General features: G+C 35.9%; 1 protein-coding gene across 2 annotated transcripts in view; it reads left to right on the top strand.

Moving 5' to 3' along the window:
* Nucleotides 1-17,795, top strand: part of PNPLA8 (patatin like phospholipase domain containing 8) — a 35,023-nt gene that overhangs the window by 14,558 nt on the left and 2,670 nt on the right. Inside the window, exons 5-8 of one of the 2 annotated variants that reach the window (XM_068972672.1) lie at nucleotides 2,593-2,764; nucleotides 6,454-6,511; nucleotides 8,583-8,591; nucleotides 15,540-15,735. In XM_068972672.1, the coding sequence (XP_068828773.1) occupies nucleotides 2,593-2,764; nucleotides 6,454-6,511; nucleotides 8,583-8,591; nucleotides 15,540-15,735 (435 nt within the window). Of the gene's footprint in view, nucleotides 1-2,592; nucleotides 2,765-6,453; nucleotides 6,512-8,582; nucleotides 8,778-15,539; nucleotides 15,736-17,795 lie in introns of both variants that reach the window. The other variant, XM_068972670.1, reaches the window with a different exon arrangement.

Raw genomic sequence — 17,795 nt, 5'->3', positions numbered from 1 at the left:
ATAATAAAGGATGTAAGAAGCAGTTTCCTTACAGAGGGATACTTTTGCTACTCTAATATTCCTAACTGATGTACATTTAAAATTCTAGTTTCGTATTTATATAGAAGAAATTGGCAAGTTAGAGTATGATTGTTTCTGAATAATTTTCTAGTTTTTCACTGACTCACTATCAGATGAATGTTTGTTTTGCTTTCCGTTTGTTTTGTTTTCGTGTTCCCTATATCAGCTCTCTAACCCGTGTATCACCACCACCCGTCCCCACCCCCTACTCTCCTGTGTGTACAGGAAGCTTCTCAGGGTACCCTGGCCATTGCTTACTGTCCAGGTAACGCTTAAGGACCATTAGCATTACAGATCCCTGCTGTATATTTTACTGCTTTACCTGATAATTCCTTTACATTAGTTTATCATCATCATTTTTTTTCTGTTTTCTTCTCATTCTTTAGAATTATGATAGTAGTCCTAAAGGCTACCAGCATCAAAGCCAGATGATTTCTCTGCATTATCTGGATCAAATATGACATATTCCCAAAGGGCATGTTAATTTATGCTGCATTTTGAAAACTCAGTAACGGTTGTGGGGATAATTTCAAAAGCATAAGGAGTTGGTGATTCCTTTGATTTTCCACTGAACGGTGATTCCTCAGATGATAGCAAATTTTGAAAAGCCTGGGGTAAAGAAAGTTAAGGGGCTTCCCTGGTGGCTCAAATGGTAAAGAATCTGCCTGTAATGCAGGAGACCCAGCTTCGATGCCTGGGTTGGGGAGGTTCCCTGGGGGAGGGCGTGACAACTCACTCCAGTATTCTTGCCTGGAAAATCCCACAGCAGGCTGCAGTCGATGGGGTCTCAAGAGTCAGACATGACTGAACAGCTAACACATACAAAGAAAGTCAAACAGATTTCTTTACAGACGCACTTCTTAGATGTTCTAGTATGTTAAAAATGCATCGTGACTCACTCTCAGGATAGGAAAGTAATACTTATACACCCAATTGATTTAACTATGGAAACTTTCCTTAAAGAGACCTTTCCCAGGGCAAATGTTCTTGGAATTTTTTTCCTGAAGCTGTTATCGTGGCCGTTTCTGTTAATATTTGGAATGGTCCTAGATTCATACCTTTAAATGTATCTACAGGCACCATGGTTAGTAGGTGGATGCTCAATAAGGGGGATTTAAATCAGAGATCCATCCATGGAGTAGAGTATCTTGTGTGATAGGCGCATTTCTGTACTTACTACAGTGTATCTTTTCCACTGTGTCTTCTTGATTATGTTAACCTTAACTTAGTTCTGGAGAAGGAAATGGCAACCCACTCCAAGTATTCTTGCCTGGAAAATCCCATAAATGTAGGAGCATGGTAGACTACGTCCATGGGGTCGCAAAGAGTTGGATACGACTGAGTGACTTCACTTTCACTCTAACTTACAGTGCTCATAATTTTCCTTTCTTTTCCATTTTGCATATTCTAATGTGAAACTTTTGTTTGCACATATAGTTTTTATAAAGTTAAAAATACATATTTAGTTTAAGGTTAACATCCCTGTTGTTCTTTCTTCTCCCCGTACAGTAAAATTCAGTTTTTTAAAATATCTGTTTATCTTCCCTTAGAAGCAACTTAATTTTTTTGGCAAGTTATTTTTAGTGTAAACATTTTCTGAAACTTGATAAATAACAATTTGTTACGTAGTTATGCCATACAGTGAATTTTAAAACAAGCTGCAGACTTCTTTTACTAGAATAAGACTTTAAAAATACATAAAATATCTAAAATGCATTATGATAATGATTTGCTATTTTTGTTTCTTTTTGTAAGCAGTGATGCCATACAGATCTTTGCCCCTCCCGCTCTCTCTGCATCCCCCAAAGCATTCTTCGCCCCTTTTCCTCCTTAGTTCAGGGTTATGCCAGTTAGGTACACTAGATGGCAGTGTGTGATATCAGTTGCAGCTAGGGTATTAAATCAGCTGTTTAAAAAGACATCCCAGAGACCTGATTTCTTTGTTATGTGACTTCCTGGGACCAACATGAAGGTGTAATTATTTTAAGGAGTTGCTGCTGCTGCTGCTGCTAAGTTGCTTCAGTCGTGTCCGACTCTGTGCGACCCCATCAACGGAAGCCCACCAGGCTCCCCCGTCCCTGGGATTCTCCAGGCAAGAACACTGGAGTGGGTTAAGGAGTTGATAAGTTGTCAAATATACTGTATTCTGTGACTAAAACTAAGAAATTAAGATTAGAAAGGACATTACCTACCACAGTATCTTAATTATATGTTATTTAATGTAAAATAACACCTTTTTATATATTTTAAAATTACCATCCGTGGTTAGTATTTGTTGACTCTTCATTGAGGCCTGGTAATGCCCTTTACATGTGTTATCCCAGTGTTACAATAATGTATAAATTTTAGTTATTGTAATTATCCTTATTTTATAGATGAACAAGATTAGAGCTCTGGGAGGTTAAGAGGTTTGTCTCAAGTGATAGAGTCAGAAAGTATGAAAGCTATAATTTTAACCAGGTCTGTGACTCAGAAGGTCTTATAAGTACTATAATGGTCATGCTGATAAAAACTAAGGATTCTTTCTTTCAGGTGCTATATTAGCCTTCATGTTGGGATTGTTTCATATGCCCCTGGATGAATGTGAGGAACTTTATCGAAAATTAGGATCAGATGTGTTTTCACAAAATGTCATTGTTGGAACAGTCAAAATGAGTTGGAGCCATGCATTTTATGACAGTCAAACATGGGAGAACATTCTGAAGTAAGTTGTATTTATTCTTTTAAAAAATGTCTTATATTTAAACAAAGCAGAAAAATGTTAAATACTCAATTTTTGATCTCATTAGAAATAACCACTGCTAATATTTTGGTGAAGTGTATTCTATTCACTGCTTTGTTGGGCTCACATGTGTGAGACTGGTATGTGAAAATTGTAGTCACCTTTTTAAAAGTTGCGGCCACATTGTGTTTGCCTCCTGTTGATTTTCCCTAGGCATCTGCAGGCTACTAGTTCCAGGAACCATCAGGGTACCAGAATCCACAGGTGCTCACCAGCCTTATTTAAAGAGGCATAGTAGTATTAGCCTTTCTCAAGTCATTAACAGATATTGTTCTAAAAGATTTGATAATTTTTAAACATTTTCCCCAAAATACTGTAAAGCCATTATACTCACTTTCTAAAAATATAAGCATAAAGTAGAAACTTAAAATCACCCACAGTGTTATTCAGAGCCAAAGGCCTTATATTTTCTAATATTTTTCCCTTGGTGATACATATTTTCACTATATTTTATATAGTGGAAGTTACATTGTATTTATAATTTTCTATCTTTTTCCCTTTTTTCAACTTTATTAAAAACCCTTGACATATTTTAAAAAAGACTCTGGTACATTCTGCAGGGTGATGCCATATTTTCTTAACCTAATGTTAAGATTTATGATTTTATGTTTTATGTTTCTGATTTTTTTGTGATTATGAACAGTGCTGTTGTAGGAAGGTTTACATTTCTGCCCACACTTCAGAATATATCAGTAGGTCAGTTTACAAGAAGCATAATTATTGGGTCAATGTTGTTTTTCTAAAGTAATTATTAAATATGAAATAGAAAATATATAAAGAAAATAGTGAAAATGTATAGTTTGGTCTGCAGAGACCAAAATCACTATTAACATGGTGATGTACATTTTCCTAGAATTTCTTAGAGATAATAAGTGTATGTGTGTGTGAGGTTGTGAGCATGCATTTATATTCATACCATTCATAAAATTTGGATGATAATGCATAGGCATTTTCACTTAGCATTTTATTTTTACTGGTTTCCTATGTCATTAGATATTTTTTGAGACATGTTTTAATGATTGTTCACAGTCCATTTTATGGATGTACTATTTTTTAACAAATTTCCTAGTGAAAAAAGGATATTTCAGATATTTTTGCACCTAAAATAAAGTTTTGGTGGATACCCTGCATCTCTACTTAAATCTTTGGGTATGCTTTTAAGATAAACTTTTTCAGTGAAATTTTTTGGGTCAGAAAGTTTACATGTTTTAAGGATCTCGTAACGATAGATATATTTGTATACCTGAATTGTTCTTTAAATCAGTTGTCCCAGCTTAGCCACCAGTATCAATTTGTGTTTCCATTTCATGAGATACTTAACACCAAGCATTTTAATTTTTAAAAATTTGTCAGTTTTAGAGATTTTTAAACTGGTATTTCCAGTTGGCATCACGTTGGTTATTGATAAATTTGAACATTTTTTTAAAATTTCTTTTTAGTGTACAGATTTCAAGAGCATAGTACTTGCTCATTTTCCTACTGGGGCTTTGTGCACTATATTATAAATATATTAATCATTTGTTGATATGTTTAAAATGTGCTTTTTAATTAACAATATTTTTTAATGTGAGCTTAAAATCTTCATGTAGTCAGATCTTTTCCTTTAATTTTGAACTTTGATATCAGAAAATGTTTTCTACCTCGAGATCAGGCAAATCTTTATATTATTTTCTAGTCCTAAAGTTTAAATTTGTTTTTTTAGGTCATGATTAAGTCTCATGATTCTGTGGTTTGAACTCACTCATGGCTGCTGGCAGCCAGTGGGCAGCTCAGCTGAGATGACCGGGACAACTGGTCTTTCTCATCCTGGGCTTTATCCCACTGTGGCAGTCTCAGAATTCCATCAGGGCAAGCCCAGAGCATGAGGACTCACCAGACCTTAGTTTAATGACATGTTTGCTGATGTCCTGTTGACCAAAAGCACTCAAACCCAGGATCTGTGTGGAAAGGGACTGTATACAAGGGTATGGAAATCAGAAAGGGAAAATTCAGAGAAGGCCTTGCTGTTAGTGCTCTACCATGCCCATTCCCTGTCCTTTTGAGTCATTTTTTTCTCTCATTGTTTATTGAGAACATATTTATGTTCTTTTTTCCTTGGGATAATGATTTTGTGTTACTGAACGAACACTATTTTTAATTACAACATCAGTAGAATCTGAGAATGTTTTATTTTAATATCTCTCTAAAACAAGCAATTAATGTTTCGATTTTCTCTTCAAATTTATATTCATAACAATTCACTAAAACATTTTAGCTTTTTATAAAATTAAGGCTGAAACAAAAAAATAAATGTGACCTTTGCTTAAAGTGTGAAAGTAGCATACTCCCAGGATCTCGGTCCCAGTTTTACAGAAGATTTCTATGAAAAGATAAAGTGAAAGACCCTTAGGAGAACAAAATTGCCTTGATCTGCATGCAGAAGAAACGTGCAAATCTGGTTGGGGAAGACAAAGATCTTGTCCTTTATAGAAAGCATTTTACATTGTATTTATAAAAGATAATAAAGGGTATGCTACTAAGTCACTTCAGTGGTGTCCGACTCTGTGTGACCCCATAGACGGCAGCCCACCAGACTCCGCTGTCCCTGGGATTCTCCAGGCAAGAACACTGGAGTGGGTTGCCATTTCCTTCTCCAATGCATGAAAGTGAAAAGTGAAAGTGAAGTCACTCAGTCGTGTCCAACTCTTAGCGACCCCATGGACTGCAGGGGGTAGGCTCCTCCATCCATGGGATTTTCCAGGCAAGAGTACTGGAGTGGGGTGCCATTGCCTTCTGCAAATAAAGAGTATATTGCTACCTAATTTGTAAATATGTGGAATTCAGTAATATTCTAGTTGAGAAATGTAAGCACTGTTTGAAAAAAAATGTTGTTAGAAAGGCATTTTTCCTTATTGAGCCAAGTTGGAGGAAAAAAAAAAAAACCCAACATTCTTTATATTTAGTACAGGGGGAAAATACATGATTTTTAAGTCTGGAAAAAAAAAATCAGCACTGAACAAAATTTCCTTTTAATGGAGTTGTGGAAATTGCTGCCCAAAGGTAATTTCTTTAATGTTGCAGTAATTCAAATGCCAGTTCAGATGGTTTATAAAGCATTTTTGAGGGGTGGCATATGCTCTGTATTGCTAAAACAGGTTTGAAGTCTGAATGTCTTGATCTGGTTTTTAGACTGCTCTGTATATAGCCTGCCATAGTTCAGCACTCTTATTTCATCACAGTTCCTTTATCCTATCAGGAGGACCCTGAAAACAACTAATTTGTTCTGCCTCTGTGCCTTTACTCTGTATATGTTCTGGCTTTTAATGGTGTTTTCTTGCCATCAGTGGTGTCCTTGTCAAGCTACACTTCCATCCATCTTTCCTAGATAAGAAAGCCTGTATTGACCCCTCCCCACACACAGACAACCTCCTGCAGAACTGTAGATACTTGTAGTCTGAATTGGAGGTTAATAGGTAGCTATATATTGTTTTATGTGCATTAGTTGGATTGTAAGCTTCCTAGAGGAGAATTTTCTTTTTTGTCCCACATAACAGGAACTGCATAGTGTATGTTCCCTGATATTGGGAAATAAAAATATTTTGATATAATTTAATTCTTCTCCTTTAATAAAGGGACAGGATGGGATCTTCACTAATGATTGAAACAGCAAGAAACCCCACATGTCCTAAGGTAAGCTTAGAGTCTCTTAAATATAACGCCTATATGAAATTGAAGGTCAGGTGAATGGAATATTATGAAGGCCCTTTATTAAGGGAAAAGTTTTCTTAGGAACTGCTGTTAATAGATTATATTGATTCCTTATATATTGGGTCATTTTATGAAGATACAGAATGTGAACAATGGAGCTTTTCTATATCAAGTAAAGGAAAAATTTAAGAATATGAAAGACTGGGACTAAAGAATTATTATAGGGTTAATCTAATCTAGGGATTTAAGGGAAACTGTGGCATTTCCCCCCCATAGATTTTTTTAAAGAAACTTCATGTGCCTTGTGAATATATATTAGATTAGTATACAAATGGAATCCCAGCTTTTAAAATGTCAGTGTTACTAGAATATGTCTTGGTATGGCTCCTCTTTTTATTTATTTTGTGATCTGAGTATTGCTTGAGTTCTGTGTCCTGTATTAAGACTCGTTATTTGATTAAGGAATAAGGGTTTATGTACCTAGGAATCCCATGCAGCTTGTATTTAGTCTTGAATAACAAGCTGTAACCATGAAAAATCAAATACAACTCTCTCTATTCCTCTTTCACTCCTGCTTACACATATTTTCATTCATTCGTTAGATATTAATTATATACCCCATGTGCCAGCACTGTGCTGGGGACTTTGGATACATTAGTGAGTAAATGCAGGCATGGAGTTTACAGTCCAGTAGGGCAAAGTAAGCATTAGTCAAATGATCACACAAATGAGATGCAGTTTTCCTGAAATAAGTGCTTTGGAACACAAAAACAGTTCTCTGAAATCATGTATTTACAAGGACATGAGGGAAAGCTGTTGTAAGGAAATGTACTTTGAGGTCTCAGTGTAAAGGCTGATGAGCAGTCCTGGCAAAGGGAACAGTCTATACAAGAGGAGTCTTCGAGAAATGCAGGCCCTAGAGACTGGAGCTTAGAGATCCAAGGGCAGCGTGTGCAACGAGATTAGAGGGATAGCGCCATCAGACCACGTTGAGGCCGTGATGATGAGATGCAGTAGGCTGTTGGAAAGGACCCAAGGATGAGTGCTACACCTCTTGTTTGTTCTCTGGTATCTTCAGGGCTTCTTAATTGTTCTTAAAATGTGAGCCTTGCCAGACTTTATAAAAGAAAAAAAAGAGTGGGTGTGAGGGAACTGCAGCCACCTCAAAAAGTAATTCACTCCTGATAAATGAGGCAACCACCCACATATTTCTTAATTGAGCCTGCCTGAATACCAGTTAATGAAAAGACTCTAGATTTTAGTAAATGGCCAACTCTTATCCGTAGTGGCCTACAGACACACTTGGGTCACTCACAGGAACTTGGAATGTGACTTTTGGTTTATAAAATAGCAAAGCACACAGGCCTCTTGCAGGACTTGGCATAGAGCCCTAATAACTTAGGCCTCACCAGTACCATTCAGCTGCTTAAAGTTCATATAGCAGGTCATTAACAGATACATCACATTTTATATAAATTCAACTGATACTGATAAAATCTGAGACCCTAGGTAATAAAGATTAGTTTTTTTAATTAAAAAAAAAACCCAGCCGCCAGTTATTAACTATGATCAAAAAGCCGTGAGAATTAGTTTGTTGTGTTAGAGTTTCAGTTACTAAAGTCATAATGCTTTCAAAGAGCACAGGAACAAAGATTGATTTATAAGTGATATGAAAATAGTGTATTATTCATCTTTAAGTAGTTTTTGTTTGTTGCTACTACTGCAGTATCATATAAAGGTCTGCAAATTTATGCCTTCTCAAATCTCTTTTTAAGTAGCTAATCAAATCAGGTAGTCAAAGAATATCTTTTATTACTGTTCTTTCATAATGCATTTCTCAAAATTGTCCCAGCCCTTGTTACTGTTTTCCCATTAAAAAAAAAAACCTGTTTAAAAGGATCTGCTTCTGTTTGCTTAACATTAGGGTTATGTTATACACTCTACCTTGATGGGTAGAGTTGTACAGTGTTCATTCATACCACTAAATATTTAATATTTACAGTCCTAAATATTGCTGCTTACAATGCATATTGTCCACTTTCTAATCGACTAGGTCGCTGCAGTAAGTACCATAGTGAACAGAGGGATAACGCCAAAAGCCTTTGTGTTCAGAAACTATGGACATTTTCCTGGAATCAACTCTCACTATTTGGGAGGCTGTCAGTATAAAATGTGGCAGGCCATCAGAGCCTCATCCGCTGCTCCGGGCTACTTTGCAGAATATGCGTTAGGAAATGATCTTCATCAAGTAAGTTGACTGTGTGGCTTGTCTTCTAAAACTTTACATGAGTGAAAAGAGTGGGCACTTACAACTGAACTCAGAGGGATGCACCAAGGAAACTTCCTCATGTCTCCATGTGGCAAAAGATGTGTGTGCAGTATAGGATATTTTTAGCTGTTTGCTTTTCTTAAATTAACAAGCCTTCTGGTTTGAGAGCATATTTTAGGAAAGATTGTATCTTCTGAAATGAGATTCATGACCATTTACGATCATTTTAATTTGATGGAAAAATGAAGTAGTATGTGTGCTTAGCTTTCCAGATGTGATAAAAATTAAAAGTGAAACCGTCCCTAAAAGTGCAGAATGCAGTCTGTTGACAGTTTTAGTGGACGTATTTGGAAGGAGATGTAATAAAATAGTAATACTAACACTCAGTAGGTTAGCTAGGTGCCAGACATCTGTATAGTCCTTTGTACACATTTCCTCATTTAATTATGACTGCTTATGAGGCAGATAGAGTGATGTCCATTTTGCAAATGAGAAATTGAAGTCTTAAGAAAAATCATGTGACCAGACTAGGCTTGCAGCTGTTAATTGATGGAGTTAGGATGCTGTCTATAATTATACTATTTTAAAGTTTATGGCTAAATGATCTATTAAGCTGAACATTGTTTCTATAATGTTGAATAATATATTCTTTTTCTTTGACAGAGACTTTTATTTATCATAAATTATTTTTTCTATCAAGTTTTCCCACTATTTATGAAAATCTTAACTCATAGTTTATACTCAGTGATAAAAAGAGTCAACAAAGCTTTTGAGCTGATAACTTCCAAAATATATGTTTTAATGTATACTTACATTAAAGAGTCGGACATGACTGAGCGACTTCACTTCACTTCAATGTATGCTTAGTTTATTATATGCTACTACACTTAAAATTCTTTGATGGAGTCGATAACCTTAACTCTCCTGTCTGGCTCAGTATTCAGATATAGTCAAGAAGAAAACTTATTTTGAAAATAAATTTTAGATATTGTTCAAAAACTCATAGTTTTTTATATAAATGCATAGCATCTATATATGTGTTAATGTTACAATATCTAAAACATTGTTATCAATTTCATCTTCTATAATTTTATGTACCAGCTTAGATATATTGTATTTTTAAGTGTTACATTCAGCTATCTCATTTTCTTTCTGTCTTACCAGAAGTAATATTATAATCTTGGCAATTAAGAGATTAAAATTGGTTCCTTTGGCCTCTGGAGTCAGTGCAGACTGTTTCATACTTGGTCAGCTCAGTCATTGCAGAGTTATGTAAGGCACTTCCCATTCTCGCTTTCCTTTGCTGTATTCCTCCCCCTCAGGGCAGAAAGTGCTAGCTGTAGAGCTTGGTTCTAACATTTTATTTCAGGATTTACTGGTCATAATAAAAATTGTATTTTAATATATATGTTGCCATTTGTAACGATGACTTCATATTCCATGGTGTTTTCACCATGTCATAAATAGAGAAATAACAATTTATTTGGAAATGTAATTGTTAACATTTATAGCTTACAACTTGAAGACTTGTCATGCTACAAAATTGCAATTATGCCAAATATTAGTGAAAGTTTCAGGACCATACATTCCCAGACTTCAAAAGAAGTTATCTCACTTGCTGTTTATGCTTTATCTAAGAGGAAGTAGTTCTAAGATTTAATTTAGTCCTATAGAATGCAAATCATAAGCCAAAGTAATTCAGTGATTCTTTTTCCATTTCAGATTAGCCTAGTGATATTTCTTTCCATGCAAAGCAATTTTTATTTTGATGACCATAATCTTTGAACTTAGGCTGGTCTACAGATTAAAATAATTTATATAAATTTTATTTAAAGCATGTAACTATGCAGGGAAATGTGCTCAATATTTTGTAATGACCTTTGAGGGAAAAGAATCTGAAGAAGAAAATATTTAGTTTCATAAATATATATATATATATAAATGAATTGCTGTGCAGACACGACTTAACGATTACACCACCACCACCTCATCACACCTGAAACTAACATGATATTGTAAATTGACTATTCAATTGTAAAAAATTAAAAAATAATTCATAAAATCATATATGCAGAGAATATACTTTCATGTGAATCAATGACTTGATTCCAGAAAGATTAGCACATCTAACTTAAGAATATTCTGATAGAATCTAGAATCTAAGCAAACCATATTGGAGCAAATATTTTCCTTATTCCGTATTCCTTTCTGGATACTTGAAGAAATGGGATATTTTTCTCTTCCAAAGACACCATGTAAGGCTGATTAGACTATTCTAAGATATGCTGCTGCTGCTAAGTTGCTTCAGTCGTGTCCGACTCTGCAACCCCATAGATGGCAGCCCACCAGGCTCCCCCGTCCCTGGGATTCTCCAGGCAAGAACACTGGAGTGGGTTGCCATTTCCTTCTCCAGTGCATGAAAGTGAAAAGTGAAAGTGAAGTCGCTCAGTCGTGTCCTACTCTTCACAACCCCATGGACTGCAGCCCACCAGGCTCTTCCACCCATGGGATTTTCCAGGGGAGAGTACTGGAGTGGGTTGCCATTGCCTTCTCCTTCTAAGATATGAATGATCTTCATTGCTTAAACAAAGAAAACATTCAAGCAAAGTTCCCTTCCTACTCTTTAAAAATTGCCAAGAAGTTTTAAAACTATAACTCACTATTTATTACAATCTTCTTCTCCTTAGCTCTTAGAAAAATTATACTCAGTATTTCTAGTCTCATTTCTAAAATGAGACTGGCATGTCTTTTTAACTGTCATGTCTGACATATGTTTTAATGTAAGTTCATATTCTTTATATAATCAGGTAAAGTATAAATTATAAATTATGGGACTTGCCTAGTGGCTCAGACTATAAAGAATCTGCCTGCAATGCAGAAGACCCGGGTTCGATCCCTGAGTTGGGAAGATCCCCAGGAAAAAGGCATGGCAACCCACTCCAGTATTCCTGCCTGGAAAATTCCATGGACAGAGAAGTCTGGCAGGCTTTTCCCATAGTCCATGGGGTTGCAAAGAGTCAGGCACAACTGAGTGACTAACACTGAAGTACAAGTTGGTGGATGGGTAGATTTCATTTGTCTTTGTAAAGAAATAAATGTTATTACAGTATTGCAAGGTTTATTAGACATCCTAGGAAACTATAAAGTAGGAAGAATTCTTCTTGAATAGCTTCTAATGTATTATTTGTCTCCCCCAAGCCAAGTGGCATCATATTTATCTTGAAATAACTACTTTTTACAAAATTATCCCTTCTCTCTTTTTAACAGCTTTATTGAAGCAGAATTGATAGACAAAAAACTACGCATATTTTATGTGCACAGTTTAATGAAGTTGATCATATGCATATCCCTTCTCTCTTTCCACCTCCTCCTCCAAAATTAAATCATTTTTTCACTGTCTGTGGAGAAAGATCCTGATAAATTAGTTTGCACTAAAGGTTTTGCTGGAAGATTCTAATATATTATTTCTTTTAGTCCTTATTTACATTTTAAAACGTTGGGTTCAGAACTCAGAATACATTAACCTAAAACAAATCATGAATTTCATATAAACCTTCCAAGTAAAGCAGAAAGAGCCTGCCTAGCATTTTCTGTGCTAAATTATGCCTGTGCCAGGCCACAACTAACAGTATTCATTTTAACTGGATAAAATGTTGAGAGTGCTTACTCGGTTCCAGACATTATGTTAACCATAAAGAATATGAAAGTTTTTAATAATTGCTGACATATTGTTTGTGTTTCCTGGATCTTATCATCAAATAACTCAAAACTAGAAGAAGATAAACAGTTATAGAATGAGATGATAAATTCAATAATAAAAATATGTACAGAGTTAAGAAGTAGTATAAAAGATATGATTTGTCAGGATTGGCTTTACAAAGAAGTCTTCTTCTGAGTTTATATATAAGGAATGAATAGTTGATTAGGATAGAAATAGGATGGAGAAGACGGGGAATCATTGCTTAATGGTTGCAGATCCTATTTGGTATATAAAAACATTTTGGAAAACATTCTGAGTGTTACTGATGCCACTGAGTTGTAACCTTAAAAATGCTTAAAAGGACCAAATTTATGTTATATATATTTTTTCATAATAAAAGACAAATTTTTAAACACCCCATTAGGGAGTTCCCTGGTAGTTAAGATTTGGCACTTTACTGCCATCACCAAGGTTCAGTCCCTTGTCAGGGAACTGAGATCCCCTAAGCTTTGCTGCATGGCCAAAATTAAAAAAAAAAAAACAACTAAACATGAGTTGATTAAGCCACATTCATTTGTATGATGCATTGGTTATTTTCTAGTATAAATTCTGATTTATGATGGGAAATGATTAAATATACGTTAAAAGCAGTAAAAAGTATCCAGATATTAGGCTTTTAAAAAAGCACATGCATGATGTACTACAGTTAAAACACAGTGCTGTGTACCTCTAAAAGATAAGTATCAATTTATTTTGATGCTTATACAATAAGTATCAATAAGTTTATTTTTCAAGTCTGTTTTACCTCAGTGCTCCGAATAAGCAGTGGCTGATAAACATGAAGTACACAATAAATAAGTAAATGTGAGTATGAATACTGTGTGGGTGGAAAGGCTTCAGGAGATGCCATAAACATTACATTAGCCTCATGACTTGCCAATAGAAAAGGCATCTAACACGAGTAGGCTCTCATCTAACGAGAGTGGGCTAATAACTCTGTAAATGGCTTAAGGAGTGGTATGCCTTACCACTGGGCTGAAGTGAATACCAAAAATGTCAACTTCTGCACTGTTTTGGATGGAAACCAAGTAAAGTTTAAGGAACAGGACTTTTAATTTTGAAGCAAGCTACTAAAACCATTGAAAACTTGGCAACTTTTGATGGGGGGTTAATTTTATTATTATCTCTTCTTGCTAAACCTTGTTTGCCCCTCTTTTCTCCCCTTTTTCTCTTTTCTTAATCCTTCTTTATCAGTTCAGTTCAGTCACTCAGTCATGTCCCACTCTTTGCGACCCCTTGGACTGCAGCACTCCAGGCTTCCCTGTCCATCACCAACTCCCAGAGCTTGCTCAAACTCATGTCCATCGAGTTAGTGGTGCCATCCAACCATCTCATCCTCTGTCATCCCCTTCTCCTCCTACCTTCAGTCTTTCCCAACATCAGGGTCAGTTCGTCAGTTCGTCTCATCAGGTGGCCAAAGTATTGGAGTTTCAGTTTCAGCCTCAGTCCTTCCAGTGAATATTCAGAACTGATTTCCTTTAAGATTGACTGGTTTGATCTCCCTGCAGTCCAAGGGACTCTCTAGAGTCTTCTCCAACACCACAGTTGTAAAGAAGCAGTTTTTTGGCACTCAGCTTTCTTTATAGTCCCTCTCTCACATCCATACATGACTACTGGAAAAACCATAGCTTTGACTAGACGGACCTTTGTTGGCGAAGTAATGTCTCTGCTTCTTAATATGCTGTCTAGGTTGGTCATGGCTTTTCTTCCAAGGAACAAGCATCTTTTAATTTCATGGCTGCAGTCACCATGTGCGGTGATTTTGGAGCCCCCAAAATTAAACTCCCTGTTTGCATTGTTTCCCCATCTGTTTGCCATGAAATGATGGGATCATGATGCCATGATCTTAGTTTTCTGAATGCTGAGTTTTAAGGCAACTTTTTCACGCTCCTCTTTCACTTTCATCAGGAGGCTCTATAGTTCTTCTTTGTTTTCTTCCGTAAGGGTGGTGTCATCTGTGTATCTGAGGTGGTTGTTTTTTCTCCTGGCAATCTTGATTCTAGCTTGTGCTTCATCCAGCCCAGCATTTCACATGATGTACTCTGCATATAAGTTAAATAAGCAGGGTGACAATATACAACCTTGACGTACTCCTTTCCCAATGTGAAAGCAGTCTGTTGTTTCATGTCCAATGGAACTATCCTTCTTTATAGTTTTTATGATAATGAACTGTTTCATCTAAAACAGCCAAATGATTAGAAGTTATAGAGTATAAATATAGAATTGAAGATAAAAATAATTTAATGAAAGAAATAGCTTTCTGCTGAATTAGGAGTGGAATATGGTATGGGTGTCGTTTATTTTATCCCATTCCTGGCATAAACCTCACGTGATATATCTACTCAGTTTTGAACAGCTATAAACTTTTAGAAAATTATTTTCTTTCCTTGTGGATTCTTCAAAATAATCTAGATTATTGGTAATGCTTAGAAATATAAAGCTCACCTACTTTGTTTAGGTTATATCTGCAGTAAATGAAATTGATACTTTGAAATTGTATTAATAAAATTTCAACTTAAATTGCTTTAATCAATTTGGTTTTATTGGATTTGTGAAAGAACTGGTCTTTATTTATTTGGTAAAACCACAATTATTTTGTTAGACTTTATATAGACTCTGTTAACCACTAAACAAGGATAAAAACCTTTAAAAGTAATTCTGTTCATTTGAGTAATTTTGAACAAAATATTCAGAGCAATCCAAAGTTGAAGAACAACCTCCGTAATAGTAAAGGAAAGTTTAATAAAGCCAGTTGGAGCCAGTGAATTTTCATATGACTTCTTTTGTAGCTGTAGTTTATAAAATAAATTCACTTTAAAGGAATCTCTTGTTTTTAAATAATTTGTTAAGGTTATTACGTAGTTCAGTTTTCCTAATTGAGTAAATTTCAAACTGTGGAAAATGTAATTTGTTTTCACATTTGTAAAAAAGAATTTGACTTCAAATTTACTTCCTATATTTGTTTGACTTACATTTTGCAGGATGGAGGTTTGCTCCTGAATAACCCTTCCGCATTAGCAATGCACGAGTGTAAATGTCTTTGGCCAGACGTCCCCTTAGAGTGTATAGTATCCCTGGGCACTGGGCGTTACGAGAGTGATGTGAGAAACAACGTGACGTACACGAGCCTAAAAACCAAACTGTCTAACGTTATCAACAGTGCTACAGACACAGAAGGTTAGTCTGTTTATTTGCTGTCTTAGTGTACTTTGCCTTTAGAATTCAGTTTTTGGTAGGCTATGCTGATGCTCACTGCAAAAAGAACATTGTTATGTCTGTATTGCAGGCGTAGGAAGCACATGGGAGCAGGTCTTTGTCATTTCTCTTTCTCCTCACTCATTTCTACAGTGGCAGCTTCTCTGTGTGGGAGCTAATGGTACCTTTGCCTCCTTACAGTTGGAGAAGTAGCTGAGGCAGGAGTAGCAAAAAGGCTTGGTTGGAGACTCTTAAGAAAAAGAAAAAGGAGGTTGGTTCAGATAAACACAGGATAACAGGGAGAGAATCAGAGTATTTCTGGATTATTTAATAACGTGGAGGCAAACCAGAATAAGCCCTTACTTCCACTCTGGCTGCCCCTGTAATCTCGCCTTCGTAATAAAGCCCAAGTGATCCTTTATTTATTTTTTTTTAAGGTTTTAAAAATAACATTTATTTCTTAAAAGTTAACATGTGCATAATAGGAAACCAAAAAGCACAAGAAGCAAAGAACGAAGTCATTCATAATCACAAGCAGTTTACCGTTTGACATGTCCTTCTAGGTCTCATTTGTGTATTTTCACAACTATTAAAATGTAAACTACATCATGTCTTTACCTGGTTCCAAACCCTCTAGGCTTCCCATCACACTTAGAACAAAATCCCAAAGCCTCATTCACTGAAATTGACCAGGGCTTGGAAGACCTAGCTTTTGAATTCATCTCTTCCCCTTCTCTCAAGCTGTGTCCCCTCTGTAAAGTATGTCCAGCTACACTTGAATTCTTGCTGTTCCTCAACTTCCTAAGAAGGCCCTGCCTCAGATATCTGTCTTCTGTTTGTAAAGCCTTGCCCAGATATCAGTACGTGCTTGAGTCCCTCCCTTAACTTCATTCTGATCTCTGCTCAGATGTCACTTTCCCTGAGAGCCCTTTTCTGTTCACTTTCTAATCTCTGTATCCCACCAGAATGTAAGCAGAAACTTACCCAGCTAACTATGTTGACTGCAGTGCCTGGCACATAGTAGGCAGTCAGTATTTGTTGACTTTCTAATTTTGGCCTTTGAGATCTAGAGCTTGAAATCTGTTATTAAATTTGTAACAAGAATTGTTCCCACTTAGCAATTGTTCCTTGCTTCTGAATCTCATTCTCTCTCTATTATCTTATTACTGACTGAGTCATCAGCCTATGTGAGCATCTTAAACTTCCCACTAAGGACGTTTATTTACTAAATGATAACCCAAGAAACTTCCATGGTGGCTCACATGGTAAAGCGTCTGCCTACAATGCAGGAGACCTGGGCTCAATCCCTGGGTCAGGAAGATATCCTGGAGAAGGAAATGGCAACCCACTCCAATATTCTTACCTGGAAAATCCCATGGACAGAGGAACCTGGTAGGCTGTAGCCCATGGGGTTGCAAACTGTTGGACACGACTAAGCGACTTCACTTTCACTTTCAACCCAATAAAAGGTGACATTCTGGATTTTTCACTATCTACAATTTTGTTGTGAAATCAATAAAATATTCTTACCATAAGCAGTCTTCTTAGAAAAAGATAGCATTGATCACCCAGTCTCATGATACTTATATGTATACCTTGTGCAAACCACATTATTGGCTCACTTGAAATTTTTAAGAAATATGAAATACTGCCTTTGTGCACATATACTCTAGTTAATGAAGAATTAGAGTGAAACTTGTAATTGCTGATATTAGATGGTTATTGATATATAAAAACAGCAGTTTCCTTTGAAAGTTATATGCAAAACCTGAACGGTAAAAAGTACAAAACATTACTGAGAGAAATTAAAGCAGCCAGTTATCAAATAATTGATAACTGTGCTCATGAATTCAAAATGTCAGTATTGTTATGCTGGCAAACCATAGATTGATTTATAGACTTCATGCAACTGCTAGAGAAATCAAAACAGACTTTCTGTGGGGTAGAGATTAACACGATGACTGTAAAATTCATATGGGTATGCAAAGGACCTAGAGTAACCAAAACAGTTTTGAAAAAGAACAAAATTAGAGGACTTAGAT

This window comes from Capricornis sumatraensis, chromosome 5 (assembly GCF_032405125.1).
Source record: "Capricornis sumatraensis isolate serow.1 chromosome 5, serow.2, whole genome shotgun sequence".
NCBI classification, from domain to species: Eukaryota; Metazoa; Chordata; class Mammalia; order Artiodactyla; family Bovidae; genus Capricornis; species Capricornis sumatraensis.
Note: the sequence above shows the minus strand (reverse complement) of the source record. Positions and strands in the feature narration are given on the sequence as shown.